Source organism: Zonotrichia albicollis, chromosome 12 (genome assembly GCF_047830755.1).
Source record: "Zonotrichia albicollis isolate bZonAlb1 chromosome 12, bZonAlb1.hap1, whole genome shotgun sequence".
NCBI lineage: Eukaryota > Metazoa > Chordata > Aves > Passeriformes > Passerellidae > Zonotrichia > Zonotrichia albicollis.
In genome coordinates this window covers 3,385,096-3,402,344 of record NC_133830.1, presented here as the reverse complement: position 1 = coordinate 3,402,344, position 17,249 = coordinate 3,385,096, and the positions used below count along the sequence as shown (strand labels likewise).

The window sequence follows — 17,249 nt, the reverse complement described above, 5'->3', positions numbered from 1 at the left end:
TAGTGCATTTTGAAATACCAAATGGACAGAGGTCTTCTGGTGTTCAGTTCCTGATTGTTTTGTGGCTTTTGAAGAACCATGCTGTGAGAAGCAGGGTGTGACCAGGAGGCAGAGGTGTACCTGGGCTGGAATTACTAAATTATGCCAGATTCAGATTTCTAGCTGAAGTGATACTGATGAAGGACATGGGGTGTTTGATCTGTTGATGACAGTGTCCTAGATTGAAATGTATCTGTGCCCTTTGCTGGTTTCCTAATTTTGGAAGTTTTTGTTTCCTTTCAAATAAAGCTCCTGATGTTTTTGTCTTATTTGGTGTGTCCTTTTTACTAGCTTTCCTACTATTTTTGTTGTTAAACTGGATTACAAACTTGCCACGAGCTGAGTCATCCTGCTTGTGGTGCTCAGTGCTTGTTAAGAGACTTTCAGCATTTTTCTCAGCTTCCTGATAAATGGGCATGTTCTAAATCTTGCCTTTCCTGATACTCTGAAATTTCAGGTTCAGGGGCACTACTGACATGTCCTTAGTATTGTATTTATCATTTATACTGTCATTGTTCCATGCTACTTCATTTATTTGCAGTTTAGGAGTTTTAAGTCAGATCTCCTCTTCCCCCCACGATTGCTCTCAGGTAGGAGACTTCTAAGAATGTGAAATTCAGCTTGTTCTCAGCTCCCCAATATTTATACCGGGCTGCTTCACTGCAGGAATTTCAAACCAAACCTATCCTTTATGCTCGAGTGTGCCTCTGTCCCGCCTCCCCCAGCTCTTTGTTCACGTTTCATTGCCCACAGAACGGGTCATGTTCTCCCAGGGCCAGCTCATGAATGGGCTGCTGTTATCTGCTGTTGTTCCCAAGTGCACTGAGCAAACCTCTGCAGGAGAGTCTGGAGCTGAGGCTGTGCCTGCTCTGTCCATCCTTGGCTGGAGCTCTGCTCAGCTGCCTCATGCTCTGCCCTGAGACTGCCGGGCTCAGAGCAGGCAAACTGCATCCATCAGTTACCTTAAAGGAGATAATGCCTGGGCACTTTCAGGAGCTGGGACTGCAGAGTAAATCCTGTAACCCCCACAGGGAGGATGGGGTTGTGAAAGCTGAATCACATCAAGATCTGTCCAAAAAGCAGCAGCAGGTTTTGGGTTGTGTGATTTGTATATCCAGGCTGCTTTAGGCTGTGGGTGTCATTTCGGGGTACCAGGGCAGACAAGGAACCTACTTGATGTCACTTTATTATTGGGACATTTTATCAGTGTTTGTTTAAGAGAGAGGGAAGGAGTTCATTCAAAGTGGCAAATTTGTACAAACTTCTAATTTGAGTCATAGAAATAACACATTGAGAGTGACCCCTGTTTTGGGCATTTCTAGCTGAAGTGCCTTTAAAAAAAAGCACAAACTGGCTGTTTTAATCTGTCTGTATCTTATGTGACATGGTGTCTTCACAGGTCTGCCGAGCCAGAGTCTCTTTTTAGTTCTCTTACAATTGCTTTGGAGTAGGAACTTCTGTCATTTTTTTATCCTTTGTTAGTGAAACAAGGAAGTTCCAAGTTCTCAGTTGTTTGGGATCTCTGATGACAGAGAAGTTTTCACAGCATAAATAAAATAATCATAATCCACATTTCATTTTTGGTTTTTTTCCCCCTGCAATTTAATATAGCTGTTCTAAATAATGTTCCCAGATCCCTCTTCAGTCCTGTCCAAATGAATTTTTGGTTTGTTATTCACTCTGGACTGTAGTGCTGGAAGTGCAGTTTTGAGTGTGTTGGTATAGAATTTTAAGTGTTTACCTTAGATCAGGACTATTCATGCAGCTCATGTGCTGAGCTAATTGAATTTCTGAGTATTTACAATCAGTTCTTGTACTGCTCACAAACTTGACATTGGTGTTCCTTTATAGATTTACACCAATTTAAATTGCCTCTCTTTTAAAATCACCTTGTTGAACTATTTTAAAGCAATAATTTTTCACCAGAAAGAGTTCCTGAGGTGAAGTTAACTTTGGGTTTTGTCAGCTAAAAGCATTTGTAAATGTTGAAGGAGTTCTGTGCAGAAGGGTGATTGTGTGACACCGGGTGCCATCTGCTGCTCAATGCACGAAGTTCACTTTGCTGGGAGGAATTTGGAGGGAAATGAGTTGGCTTTTCCTTTTTCTTTTTAACTTATTATATCAGAGAGTTTAAAAAAAAAAAACCACCACAGCTTTACAGCTTTTCCTTCTGGAGTTAGTTGCAGGCTGCACAATTCTTGAATTTTCTGTTGTACTTGGGGAATTAGCACTGCATTGATGTTCCAAAACATTTCATGTCACAGCATTCCAGGGGACCACTTAAAAGTACAGCTAAACCCAAATTAGCCAGGCACTGATTTCCCAGCATGTCTTACAGATCTGACTGGTGGAGAATAATTTCAAAATCTGTATGTTTTAGTTTCTGTTGAATAAATGGATTTTTGAATGGACTGTATTCTATTAAAAAATAGCAAAATCTCTTCAATTATGAGTTTCCAACCCAAAACCAAAATGACCATCACAAGAAATAGTAAGATCAATTTAATATTTTATCTATATGGAAATATGAAAAAATTGAGTAAATTCTTAGTGATTTGAAAGAAGGCACTGTGCAGAATCTGAATATTGTGAGTATGGACTTGATCTTTAAGGTCTCTTCTAAGCTTGACAATTTTATGAAGAATTTGGGTGTCAAACATTGCTGGTTGACCAATGAAGAGCAAGGGAAGGGAAATTAATAAAGCCAGAGCTATTGCCAAGCTTAAGAGCCTTCATGTAATAAACTGAATTAGAAGGAACACTGGTTCCTGTGGTTTTTCTGGTTTGTTGAGGATTAGGACTTCCTCAGTAACATAATGTACAGGCAGTTCTGGAAAACATAATTAAATTGTTGATACTTAGTCACTCTCTGAGTTCTGCTGCCTTTTAGTTGAAGTGCAGTGTCATGTGGGATGATGAACTGGAGCTGTGCTGACCTCTCTGCACTGAGCTGCTGCAGATCTGGGCATCTCTAATGTGCTTTTGGCTAATGAGCAAGCTGGAGATCCATGCTGTGTTAGCTCCTGACACAGGCTGGAATCCCATGTACTGACTCCCTCAGAAAATAACAAATGTGCAGTTTGGACAGAAATTTACAGTATAGGGATGGACACACACACATACTTGTCAGTCAGGATTGATGCTGCTCTGGATTTGGTGTCAGTTGTATTCCCAGCCATGACATGGTTCATAAATATTGTATTGTACCAAACATTCTTCTCAGATAACTTTTAAATGCTTATGGCTTCAGCTTCCAATAGTTAACTATAAAAATGCATGGTACTTCATCATTTTACTGAAATAATTTGGACAGAAATTTGTTAAAATGTGACACTGAACTTGGATTGAAAGTGTGAGACACCTCAGGTAACTGGGAATTGTTTGTAAAGTGTTGCTTGTCTGAAGGCTCAGTTTCTCATTTCACCAGGGATGAAACTGAGTGCAGAATTGTCAAAACCAAAAATGTGTTTATGTGGTTCCTATGGGCCTACACATCACTTCTTCTTCTTCTTCTTCTTATTATTATTATTACTACTTATTTTTCCTGATCTGTTCCTTGATAGATGAGTGCATTGTCCAGTTGTAGCAAAATAGATTATTTGTAACAGCTGAAGTATAATGGTTCCACTAATTCCAACATTTACTGCTTTTTCTGTAACTGTGTTTTGTGAAACCTGAAATAAACTACAAGTTGAGACTTTTTTAGCTCTAGTGTGTATGACTCCAATTTGTTTTGAATCCCTTACAGTTTCTGTTCTGTGTATTGGAATAGTACAGTCAGAAAGTTTACTGATGATGATCTGATTTCCTTTTCATTGTTTAAATGAATCCTGTGAGATGTGGGATGATGTGTTTAGGATTCTACTTGGGTTTTGTGGTGGTGAGCACAGGAAACAGCTTTGTATGAGACAGGAGAAAATAAACCCAGTATTGCTCATGGTAACAAATTTCAGTCCTGGTTTTGTTCCTCCTTCTCAGTTAGGGGGAGAAACTGATAACGTTGTTGCTTCCTAACAGTTGTACTTATAAAATAAAATTAAATTGTTACAAATCTATTTCATTGCAGCATCCCCTTCACTATCCAGCGACTCTGTGAGTTGCTGACAGATCCTAGGAGGAATTACACAGGAACAGACAAATTCCTAAGAGGTGTGGAAAAGGTATGTATTTCTGTGAGAGCAAACACAGCTCCACAGTCACAGGCACCACTTAATAACTTCCCAATTGCTCCCCAGGCTCTGCTGCTTTCCCTGGGGCTCAGAGCCAGAGTGCACCCAATGGCTGCTCTTAAATGTCTGAGTTTGTTTCATGCCTTTCAGCAGCAAAAAGCAATTTAAAAATAACTGCGGACAAAAATGAATCTCAGGGCTGCAATTGCTGTTTCCCAATCACTGTGCAGTGCTCCACCTGTAGTTTGTGCAGGGTGGCAGTTTTTGTATGGAGTCCTTGTTAGAAATACCCTGAATCTTTTGATCAGGAATTTCCTCCCTCCCATGTTTGGTTTCAGAGTAGATCCAGAGGTGAGGAAGGGAGGCCCCTTCCCTCCAGTGTCCTTTGTTTCAGTATTTAAATCCTGTGCTGTAGCAGAGTGTGCCTTCAGAAGGGCACACAGGTGTCTTACCTGGCAGGTTATGGCTTGGGTCAGAGCATGGGATCCTTCAGGAGCCAGGAAGAGACTTGGAGAATGTGGTTCCACAACAGGATCCTTCAGCATTTCTGAATGCTTTGTTCTCCAGAGGTCCCTCAGTTAGAAATTACAGACACTCAGGCCTGAGGATTAATGTGCTGGACAGTAACAAACTGAATAAAATCCTGAATTTTAGTGTAATGATGGCCTGACCTTGTCAGAGGGAGCAGAGGTATTGTAACAGATAGGACCAAAATCCTGTGACTCTTAAAAGTTCTGGAATGTTGTCAGGAGCTGAAGCTTCTGTTTCTGATCTCCTGATATGTTTGTTTGTATATTACAGAATGTCATGGTTGTCAGCTGTGTATATCCATCTTCAGAGTGAGTATAATCCTCTTTTCCATGGAACTTCAAGCTTGTGTTGGTAACAGGGAGGATGCATGTGTGTGTCTGATGTCCCTCTGTTGCTGTCAGTAGTTGTATCTAAAAGCCAAACAGGCAGAGTTCAGCTTTTGTTTTCAACAGTTCAGTCAGCAGGGATGGTGCCTGCAAGTGTAATAATTTGGGAATAAATAAAATCCCTTGGGGACTGACAGTGGGGGCTTTGTAAGATTGGGATTGGGAAATTGTGTGCAAACAAGCTTGAAGTGATTTAAAGTTCCTTTATTAATAACATGTTGTTGTTTTGTTTGTTAGAAAAAACAATTCCAGTAGTTTAAATCGGATGAATGGTGTTATGTTCCCCGGGAATTCACCAGGGTACACTGACAGGTGAGTTTGGCTCCAGGGGTTCATTCTGGATCAAAGCAGTGGAGTTCTGGGAATAAGCACCCTTAAAAATGAGGTGTGACATGGGATACTGGGGAATGGGGACCGAGGAAGCATGAGCACGTGGGCCATGTACTCTGTATTTTGATCTCTCTTAACTTCATTGTTATTTCAATTCTTTATCAAATCTGCACCTTGCAGGCAAGGAACGTTTTATTAAATATAAAACAGCAATGCCCTTCATCTAATTTTTAGTTCTGTTGATCTTTTAAAGAAAAGGTATAACTACTTTCTGCCAAGTAGGAACAAATGACCTGGCTGAAAGGCTGGGTTAACTTTTCATTATTATTTTTAAAGATCGAATGTAAATGGCCCTGGGACCCCCAGACCCGTGAGTCGGACGAAGGTTTCCTTGTCAGCTCCCATGACAACCAACGGTTTGCCAGACAGCACAGAGCATAAAGAGCCCAGCTTGCAGCAAACAGAGGAGAAGAAACACAGGTTTGTCAGGAGGAGTGTGTTTGAAGCTCATGTTTTTTTATTTATGTTGTAAAAATAGTTTAAAAAAACTGACCCTCTAAGGGATGCATAATAGAGTCTTAAATCAGGAGTGATAACTTTGAGGTTTTGTTATGTAGAAAGTGGAGCAAATTCTGTTGTTACTACTTAATATTTTTAAATCAAAGGAGTTGCTACTCTTTTCTTAAAGTGTGACAAGTTACAGAATGTTTGTCTTCAATAAAAGCTACATTTGGTTTTGTTGCTCGTAGTGAATCACCAGCGTCTGAATCAGAAGGTGCTCAGAGCAGCCCTGTGAAAAATAAGCACTCTGAGGATGATCCTGCAGAAGCAGAAGGACATGAGGTAAAAAGACTTAAATTTGACAAGGAAGGGGAAGCCAGAGATGCACCAAACCAAACTGCCTCCAGTGAAGTCTCTTCAGGCATGGGGGAAGAGACAGAAGCATCCTCTACATCTCAGGATAAAGAAAAAGATGCTTCCTGTGCCAGACAGCACTGTACAGAGGAAGAGGAGGAAGGTAATTCAGATTTCACTGTCTTCCTTTGCTTCCAAGGAATTGGGATTTTCTTTGCTGGAGACCAGTACTGTGGGATGGCTGAAGGTCTGCAGTTGTGCTTAAAGAAGAGCTGCTTGTTCATACTTGAATTTTACATAATTTAGCAATTCTGTTCTTTTCTTTTTCCTTGGTTCTGGGCTCAATTTGAAACTTACACAGGGGTACTTAAAGTCTTTGGAGGCCATGAATTAGACCAGGGTGCACCAGGAATTCAAGAATCCCTGTGTTAGGCTGTCATCAGGTGTTCTCATCCTTTCTCCAGAATGGGGATGGGTCACAGCTCTGTTTATCTTTATTAATTATGGAATTTATTTAAATACAGATACAAATTTATATTCTTCCACTGAGGAGGCTGAGCAACAATATCTCCACATCCTATTGGAACAGTAAAAATTATCTCTTTGTAGGGCAGGCTCTGTACATAAGTTAAAAAAAAGTAAATAACTGCAGTTAAGGGACTAATTCATTTTTTACATATTCTTCAGAGTTTACTTTGAATTATTTTTGTGGCTCATGTGTTTGTACAACGTTCCTGTAGATCATGATGGCTGCACACCTGAAACAGCCATGGCTTCATAATTTCCAAAAAACTGCTTCTGAAAGCAAGTGGAGGGTGTGGGGATGCCAGAAAAAGTTACTTCTTAAACTTTTTCTTTATTCAGTGAAACGTAATTAAGTGAAGCTACCTGTTAAACAGCATACCTTTTTTTTTATTGTATTTTGGGATAGTTTGGATATCCTGGCAAAGGTGGCTCTGACTCTTTATCTGTTCTAATAAAAGTGGGGTTTGTCTGTTTTTCCTGTCCTTGGCTGTGCTGCAGAAGTTGTGCTCAGCATAGCTTGGAGTGGAAAGGAGCATGGTGAGGGTGTGCTGGCAAACCCCTTGGTGACATTGTGCTTTTTGTTCCCAGAGTCCTTCACGTCTCCCAGGAGCGTTGGTGCGGACAGAAAGGACCCAGCCAAAGACAGTGACTGCTCGAGTGTGGCTGAAGAGAGCTCTGAGGAGAGCAGTGCCATGGAGGAGGCTGAGCAGCCACGGGCACAGAAGGATTTGCACTCAGCTGGCAGTGACACCAGTGCATCTGCCCCCAGTGGAGCTGGCTGCAGTGCCACAGAAGAGCTGGGCTCCTATGCCAGTGAAACTCCAGAGAACTCCTCAGAGACCCCGATGGAAAACAGTGATGAAGCCACAGAAGCTGCAGATGAACCTATGGAGCAAGACTAATTTAAATAAACTTAGAGGCAGTATTTTCCATAAGGCTCCGGTTTTACACTGTATAAATAATTTTATGTAATAAAGTGGACCTTTAGTTTTACAAAAAGAAGCAGGTTGTAAAATAAACTTCTCCATGGATTGAACCTTGAAAGAGTTGTACGTGATAAGAACTGTGAATACCAGCTCCTTCAGGTCCTGCTTACCGCTGAACTTTCGTTTGGTCAAATCAGTGGTTTGTGTATAGTTTTTTTTATTTAGAATAAAAGTTTTTAAACTGGAAGGTAATTTTAATTTTGACAACTTTTTTGGAGATCACCACACCTAGTTGTATGTAAGCAAGAAAGCTTTTTGTCTTGTCTTTTTCTGACAGCTCTAGCAGTTACTTCATATTTTGGTTACAGTTTCAACATTTGACATGTGAAATTCGGGGTTTCAGGCTGGTTTCCGGATTTTTATTTAAATACACACCAAGGAACCTTCTGTTGTGTGTTTCAAATGTGTTCCATTTCACACACACATCTCCACACAGCATGTACCCTCGTGTTCTAAGGGGGAAAGGGTATATTTTTCTGTTTCTATAAAAGATAAATACAGCAAATACTTTTTCTATAGGAAAAGACTGAGTTCACCTCTCAAGGCACTTTGCCTCTGGAAAAACAAAACACATGAAATCTGGCCCATATGAAACCCTGAAAATACTAACATTGTTGAAAACACCAGAGTAAACACATTCCAAGAGAACTGTTCCAATGACAACATTTTTGTATACTTCTGAGGTGCCTGAGTGAAAGGAGTTCATTTATTTATGAGAAAATGTGCTTTATGTTGAGAACGTTGTAATCACAACATTAGCTTAAACTTTTGTAGAAGAAATGTTTGAAAATAAAATACCTTGGAAGAATTGAGCAGGTATTTGCCTTTTTGAGTGCTTCTTGGAGCTTGTGAATGTTGTAGAGAAGTCTCAGAGTTCCTCCAAGGTTTGCAGGTGGCATCGGGCTGACCACACCAGGGATGGGAAGGATGGAGGTGTGACCCTGGTCATGTTCCTGAGCTGCAAGGGTTAGGGGTGCAGAGGAATCACCACGATTTGTATAACATTTTGGAAGCGAACTAAATATTTTTGAACATGCTACTTTGACAGCCAGTGTTACGTTTTTTTCAAACCAGCTCAAAGCACAAACTACTGCTTTAAACTCAATATTTTCCAGTTCCCATATTTAAAGACATGCAAGCTGCAACCTCCCAGTCACAATTACTGGCTGCCAAATTTATACCTGTTTCTTCAACTGTACCTTTTTGATATTTAGAATTTTTAAATTTCTGTAAAGTAGATTTTTTGTAGATTGTAATGAGTGCTCACTGCCATTGTGAAACGGTATATAATTGTATAATTTCTGTGTGTAAACTGAATGCTTGGGCTTTCAATACAGTATTCATATAAAGCAATAAATATTAATGTTATGAAATATCTGAGTACATTTTTATCACACTTGTCCCTCTTTGGTTTTAAGTTCATGTACCTGAAGTACAAAAATGACCTCTAAAATGCATGCTGATAGTTTCTTGTACTACATGGTCTGCTTTGTATTGTTTGGGGGAAATTTAGGTTTTGGTTAATACCAGAATTAATTTGGCTCAGTTGGACTATTTATAAAGTAATTTCTTGCTGATGTTACCTATCAAGTTGTGAGCAGACAGGATTCAGGGAGACGCTTGCAAAAAAAAAAATAAAAATCTTCTTGATCGAGATCCCCTTGCAGAAGGAAAATTGTACTTTGACTCATTTTCATTGTGCTGAAGGGTTGGATGTGTGTTATCGAATTAAAGGACTGAACCAATATATTGAAATTAGGAAAGTTTAAGAATATAGTGACATCTTACACTTCTTTTTTTTTTTTTTAATATTTTGCCAATGAGAAAATTTTAAAATTTCTAAGTTTAGAGATTTCTGAAATTTTCTTTAGATTGTTTATTTGTGACGATATTGTCAATAAACTTGTTCTTTAAGCACCTGTGACCTTTCCAGATGTTTGTTTGAGCAGCTTTAGTGCCACTCCTGCAGAGACCTGCAGAGGGATTTGGAGGTATGGATCCATTTCTGTATCTGCAACTGATTTTAAAGACTAATAAAAATTGAAATAATGCTTCAACCTTACAGCAAAGATCTTAATCCTAAATGTGCACCCTACATTTAATGAAATCTGGTTTAAATTCCCTAATTACACACCCCAGAGCACATGGCTTCAGACTGGGAGTGGGGAAGAAAGTCCTGACTGATGATGTTGTGGCTGCCCTGGATCCATGGAATGTCCAGGGCCAGGTTGGGCCCTGGGGCTGGAGCACCGGGACAGTGGGGGTGTCCCTGCCATGGCAGGGCTGGCACTGGGTGGGCTTTAGGATCCTCCTCAACCCAAATTATTCTGGCACTCTGTGATCCTGTGTTTGCATGCTCCAAATGGAGTGTTGTGCTTGGAGGAAACGCGAGGCTCAACCAGCGTGTGCTTGAGCGTGTTTGTGGATGGGGTTCCTATAAAAAGAAATGACAGAATAGAAAGTGAAATGGAATTTTTTCTTCATAGTACAACGTTGAAGTCAGCACTTAATTCTGCTCTTGATACTTAAAAAAAAGAGAAAATTTAAAAAATCATTTCCTTATGGTATTCAAGGTTCTCTGTCAGCCTTGAATTTTTAAATGTCAGGGAACACTTGCCTGAGGGAAAGATTTCTAATACAGCATGGATTTGGGGTTGTAGAGACTGGATTTGGATTTAAAATGTTCAAAAAATCTCTGAGTTGAGTGAATGGAGCAGAGGTTGTTGGATTTCAGGGTTGATTTATGGGCAGCAACTTCTGCTGAGAGACCACGCAAGGGCATTGGGTCTCTCAATGCCCTCTCAAGGGCATCAAACCATGACACTCGCTGTGGGAGAGGTTTGCTGTAGGACAAGTAAATCCTGGAATCCTCCTGTATCCCAAATGGAGCTGGGACAGCAAAGCCCACGCGCCCTGGGGCTGTCCTTGCCTGCAGCTCCCTGCCAGCACAAAGCTTTGGGAAGGGATCATTGCTGCTCTTGCATTGCTGGCTGGCTCCAGGACTGACTGGGCTTTCTTTGGAAAATCCTTTTGGATCTACTGTGGACTCCCACAAAGTGAACTTTTTTTCAATACAAAAATTGTGTTCTGGAGGTTTCCAAGGCTGGGGCACCTCTGCAGTACCAAGTATTGTTTTTAAACATTTCAGCAGGAAATACTCATAGCTGGAAGAGTAAATTGGAATTGTGTTTCAGTTGATGCCTGGCCTGGGGGATGCAGGAAATGGGCTAAAATAATCTGCTTCAGCCTGAGAGTTGTTTTGTGTGTGTGCTGTCCTTTGCTCAAGAGTTCACTGAGAAGCTGCATCATGACTATCCTGGGTCTGGTACAAAAGAATCAAGCTTTTATTTTTAGCTTCTTTGTTAATTGTATGTCAGGGGAAAATAACCACCCCTGGATAAAAGCCTGATAGAGTCTGGGTTCTGTGAGTTTTCTGTTGCAATAGTTCAGTGGCAACACAGGGATTTATTAAAAATAAATAGATTTTTTTTGCTAGAATGGATGCCTTCTATTGACTGCAACTGTACAGAACACCCTTCTGCACTCCTTTGACATTTTTCATGCATACAGTGCACTTCTAGGAAGAGTTTAAAGGTTATTTGCATCTCTGTCTGTCTCAAGTTGTGTTTTTCAGTGAGACAAGAGTTACAGATTGCTGCTGGCACCCCTCCATTACCAATGGGAGGCCCATGTTGTGCAACTTGTAAACTCTTGTTAATCAACTTTTCATCCTCATTCACCTCAAGGACTTCTTGAAGTAGTTCTATAATCCTGTGGGAAGCAAAATACGGGGTGTAAAAAGAGAAGAGAGAGAAAGCAGAGCTGAGTGGGCCAGCAGCACGATGCATGTGCTGGGATGGCATGGAGGGGACAGCGGGCCCAGCACAGCCTGGCCTGTCCTGGCAGGGAGGTCACACAGCCCAGCACTGCCATGAGCGAGCAGGAGGATGAGGATTCCTTGGAGAGGTGAGAAAACTCCTGTGCAAACTCCTTCCCATGCCGGGAAACCCGGGCTGTGGAGCTGCTCCGGACACGGGGCAGAGCAGGAGGGAAAACTCGAGACGCTGAGGGAGAGGGGTGATGGAGAGCGGCATTCCCTGGGCATGGAGCGGGGCATTTCCCGGGAAGGGAGAGCGGCATTCCCTGGGGATGGAGCGGGACATTTCCCGGGAATGGAGAGCGGCACTCCCTAGTGATGGAGAGCGGCATTCCCTGGTCATGGAGAGCGGCATTCCCTGATGATGGAGAGCGGCATTCCCTGATGATGGAGAGTGGCATTCCCTGGGCATGGAGAGCGGCATTCCCTGGGGATGGAGAGCGGCATTCCCTGATGATGGAGAGTGGCATTCCCTGGTGATGGAGAGTGGCATTTCCCGGGAATGGAGAGCGGCATTCCCTGGTCATGGAGAACGACATTCCCTGGGGATGGAGAGCAGCATTTCTCGGTGATGGACGAGTCCCGCTGCTGCCGGAGCTCAGGGCTCTGTTGGGTTCAACATTTCGTGCTCCAAGGGCAGGAAGGGCCGGGACGGGGACGGGGACTGAGATAGGACAGGGACAGGGACAGGGACAAGGACAGGGACAAGGAGGGGATGCGCGGCCGGCAGAGGCCGCCTCGGGAACGTGGGATGTGTTGGGACATCACAGGAGCTGCCGCAGCAGCGCTGCCACAGATCCCTATCCCGAAACCAAACCCAGGAAGGTCAGGCAACCTTGCACATTACAGAAACCAGGGTCTCCTTCATATTTTTTAATCTAGCCCCTTTAAAATTCCCAGCTTTGCAAACTTTCCTCTCAAACTTCCTCCCTGGTTTCGGTGGGAGCCGAGCCGCTCCTGTGTTAATGCCGCGGCTCCAGGAGATGGAGCTTTAGAACAGACAAACATCGCACCGAGGGAAAACGGGCACGGAGATGCTCCAGGAGCAGCAGCCCCAGAGATGGGAGGTGCAAGAGTTGTTTTGCTTTTCTCCCGTCCTGATTTGGAAGGACGTTAAGGAGATGCTTTGTTCTCCGTCCCTGAATGGCTGTTCATGGGGGAGACAGACACACAGACACTCCTGCGGCACCTGGCGTCACTTATCTGCCTGGGGATCTCGGCCAGGAGGGACAGTCCCTGCCACAGGGCCTCTCTCAGGCACTTTCCACAGCCGGGATCATCCCTTTGGATGTTCTGCTGCTGGGGAGTCCCCATAAATCAGCCCCTGGTCGGTGTCTACTGCACCCCTCAATTTATTCCAGGAGTGATTAATGCAAATTCCCCAATAATTTGAGGAGCAGGAGGCTGGCACATGTTTTCCTTGACAAGGTGATTGGGCTAGAGGGGGATGCCCAAACTTGATTTTTTCCTTGTTTTCCTGGGCCAAACAGACAACTTTTGATGCTGTTGAGTTAGGGACAGAAAGAAGATTCCAGTCTTCAGGTGGATCAGAAGGTAAAAGTGTTTAATGAAACTAGCAGATCTTTTTATAATGTGACTCGCTAAGGTGATACTTGATTAAAGTAGAACCATCTCACACTATTAGTAAACTATGAGTAACACCCTCTAGAGAACTATATCTATAAACAATAGCTATAGAAAAATAATTAATAGTTGTTTTAATTCTTTAGTCTAAGTTTCTCACAGTATCTACACAGCTTCCCAGGATTTTCCTGGGAGAACTGTGTCTCTGTTTAGAAGACATGTAATTACTGCAAACTTTGACTCTTCTCTTGTATGAGGGATAATCTTAAGTCATGAGGAAAAAACATAATTCTGTTATTATAAGGCTCTTCTCTCTCTGTAATTGTGTAATTTAGAACAAAATTCACTTTACACAGCAAAAGAAATGCCTCATACTCCCGGTGCTGTTGAACTCTCACAACAGATCTGTGTACCTCAGAGTCTTACAAGCTTCTTTCTACTCCTGGTCTTTTGATTATTTATTCCTTTCTGCATTCTCTTTGACTGGTGAGGAGCTGTGTGCCCTGCACCAAAGGCCTCCTCCTCCTCCTCAGATCTCCCTGTTTGCTACAACACCCCACAGAAAATGCAGCTCTGGACTGTGTGATCCTGAATGGGGTTGTTCTCCAAGCACAGGGTTTGGCTTTATCAGGACATTACTGCAGAGCTCTCTGGGGTCTCCTGCAGACCCTCACCGGGTTTTCCTCAGTCAGGGAGAATGCTTGAGGCACAGAGAGCTGTCTGGCATATCCGTGTGTGACTATGGAGAGGTGGGACCTTTTGGAGATAACTTACTCTAAATAACCAGCCTCTAAACACAAACATTTTCTTCCCAATCATTTGAAGTGTTTACAGCGGGAATTTCACCTTTATGTAGTTTTAAATTCTTACAGCATTTTAAAATTATAACAGGGACTTTGAATTTAGGAAATGTATGGATCTAGCAGGGCAGGGCGCTGCCTGTGGCCATGGGGGAGGAATTTGCACTTTGTGCGTGTGTGATGTTCTCTGAAGAGCTGCAGCTCAGCTCCAAGCACAGCTCAGCTGCACTGCTGCTGCAGGAATCCCTGCCTGGAGGGAATCCTGCACTGGGGCAGAGGTGCCAGCAAATTCCCCTCCCTCAGCAGGCTGCAGTGCTTTGTGTGGCTCTGGCTCTCCCCTTCCCCAAATAACTCCCCGGGGTTGTTTGGCCAGGCTGAGCTGAGGGCAGGGCAGATGTTCAGAGCAGCTGTGCTGGGGGAGCTCTGTTGGTGATCCCTGGACCAGCCCGGAGGGGTCAGCCCTGAGATCTCTGATCAGGCAAAGCCACTTGCAGGCAGGCTTGGCAGCAATGCAGAATTAAGCCTGACAATGCAGAATTAAGCCTGACAATAAAAGCGGCATTTAAAACTTTCTCTTCCTCGCAAGTTTCTCTAACTGGAGTTCCAAACCTTGGCACATTTCAAGGCTTGTGATTTCTTCCATAAGTCATAGAGAGGGAATGTTTTATACAACTGCATTTGAAAGAGAGGCATAATTTTATGTTGGAGTCTGATGCTTTGGAAGCATTTATGTGATGGGGAACTTGTCAGCTGTGGCTGCACAGCCTCCCTTTGAGTGGCTGCTTGTTAAAAGCACCACCCCAGAGCAGTGGTTGCACTCTGGACAGCCTTGTGCACATCTGGTGTCTTTTAAGCTTGTGGGAAGACTGGACAGCTTTTTTTTTTTTTCCTTTTATTTATTTATTAATCACCATTGTTTAAGTTTAAGACAATCTTTGTAGAAGTGTAACAAGAAAATTATAATGCAAGAGTAAGGTAAAACAGAGAAAAGGAGAAACTGGAGGTGGGTGAAGAAAGGTAGAGGGAGAGGGAACATTCTGTAGCAGAATGGGAATCCAGATCTTTTACCTGTGAGTACAGAAGGCTTTGCTTCCCGGAGCTCAAAGCGTGAAATGGTGTTTAACATTTCCCTGTCCTTAGCCATCAGCTGGCTCTTCAAAGCTTCTGAGTGTGCCTGTGTGGGGTTTGCTAATCTAAATCTGCTGCAAATGGATGGAGGAGCTGGTTAACTTCTTGTGTGAAAGGTTATTCTGTAGCCGAAATTGCTTTAGGTGGCTCAGCTGTATTTTGTCAATAAAATGTGCCATCAATGGAGGAATTGGCAGTAAAGCTGCTCCTGTGAGCTTGTAAATGGGAAGCACGTTTGAAGGGCAGCCACAGAGTGTTTGGGAGATGTAGCTGGCAACTGTATCATCACCAAGGCTGCCTTTTTTCTGGATTCAGAGTTTCAGTGTGTTTAATTGCAGTGGGCTGATATGATTTACAGCCTGGACGTGACTCCTCCATCTCCTCAGGAGGCTGTAAAGTGAACTGTGGGTTCAGTGCAGTGAAGGGCAGGGGAGAGGGCACTGCCAAAGCACTCATGGTGTGCTGGGAATAGACCCTGTCACACCCCTGTGGGGCACAGGGGCCGTGTGGGGGCTCAGGGCACCTGGCATTGAGTCCTTCTCATGTGGGCACATGGCATGGGAGCAAAGGTCCTGCCCTGCACTCACTTCAGCAAGTTTAAATTTGATTTATATTTCCAACATGACCACATGGGCCAGGCTGTTCCTTAGTGCAGCTCCTCCTCCTGAAAACACAATTAATTAGTCTTGATAATAATGCTGGACACTGATGCCTTGAGCTTTTCTTCCTAATTTTAAGAGTAAGAAATGATGGTCATGACAATAAGACAGTGTCCTTCTTGGTTCTGAGGCAGATTTTGTGTGACCTAAGGTGAACCAATTTTTATTGAACTTTTTTGTATGATTTTTTTATATTTTTAATTTCTATAATTAAATATTTAATTATAAATATTAGATAAATATATATTTATATATAAATATATAAATATATATCTAATTAGATAAAATTAGATAAATATTAGATAAATATAAATATAGAAATTCAATTTAATTTCTATAATTAATAATTTAATTAAATTAGTAATTAAATTATTTTAATAATTAAATTATTTTAATAATTTTAATAACTATTTTAATACTTTTAAATAATTATTTTTTATATTTTTAAACAATATTTTTATTTTATTATTTTTATATTTTTATATCTTATTTATATCTTATATAATATTTTATATCTTTTTTATTTTTATATGAACTTTTTATTTGCCCACTTGCTGCTTGTTGTACTTATTTGGGCTGTATTGAGTGGCACCTACATGTTTTGCTGCACACTGTGATAATAAATGAGGTCTGAGTTTCATTAGGGTTTTCAGGTGTTGTGGCAGAACAGGTGAGCTTGAACAGCATTTCAGCAGAACTTATTTGTAAAGGGCTTTGCCCAGGAGTTATTAAAGAGCACCAAGCTCTGGTGTGTGTGTGTGTGGAGGGAAATAGCAAAATGTGGTGCTGGAAGGTTCCAGCTGCTGTGGTCAGCTCCACCAGGGTGTTTGGTGCAATCCATGGGGCAGCAAGGGTGCCCTGCCTGTACTGGGAACCTGGCCCTGAAATCACACTCTATAACTAATTCTTAGCAGTGTTTAGGAAATGATGTCATTATCTGACAGCAGTATGAAATCTGCTCTATCTGGGCTGTGTGAAAGCCTCTCATGAGTCAGAGCAGTGCTTTGTGTGAGTCTGGTACAGAGAAATTCAGGGTCACCCTTGGACACCTCTGCAGAGGTTCTGTGGCCCCAGGGTGGGTCTGCACCAACAAAAGTGATTTTTGGAGCTTGTTACCATTCAAGGCAAGCTGAGAAACGAGCTGGGCTGCCACTCAGGGCACAGGGCTGGGATCCTGTTTTCCCTGGGAACACAGATGTACCCAGGCTTTGCTGTGGCTCTGTGAATCCTCCCTGCTGGAATTCAGTGCTGGGACAGGGCTGGCTTTGATGGAAATGGGAATATTTTTGTCTGGGGTGCAGAGGCTGTCCCACCTCTGGCTTTCTCTGCTCTCCCTGTGCTGAGCAGCAGCAGTTGGGTACTCTGGGACACAAGATTTGT

General features: G+C 42.5%; 1 protein-coding gene across 1 annotated transcript in view; it reads left to right on the top strand.

Moving 5' to 3' along the window:
• PPP4R2 (protein phosphatase 4 regulatory subunit 2) overlaps nucleotides 1–9,740 on the top strand; it is a 28,445-nt gene extending 18,705 nt beyond the window's left edge. The window contains exons 4-9 of the mRNA XM_005490172.4: nucleotides 4,106–4,199; nucleotides 5,010–5,047; nucleotides 5,363–5,437; nucleotides 5,792–5,935; nucleotides 6,205–6,473; nucleotides 7,424–9,740. Of these exons, the coding sequence (XP_005490229.2) occupies nucleotides 4,106–4,199; nucleotides 5,010–5,047; nucleotides 5,363–5,437; nucleotides 5,792–5,935; nucleotides 6,205–6,473; nucleotides 7,424–7,737 (934 nt within the window). The 3' untranslated portion in view covers nucleotides 7,738–9,740. The remainder of the gene's footprint in view (nucleotides 1–4,105; nucleotides 4,200–5,009; nucleotides 5,048–5,362; nucleotides 5,438–5,791; nucleotides 5,936–6,204; nucleotides 6,474–7,423) is intronic.
• Nucleotides 9,741–17,249: the final 7,509 nt, after the last annotated feature.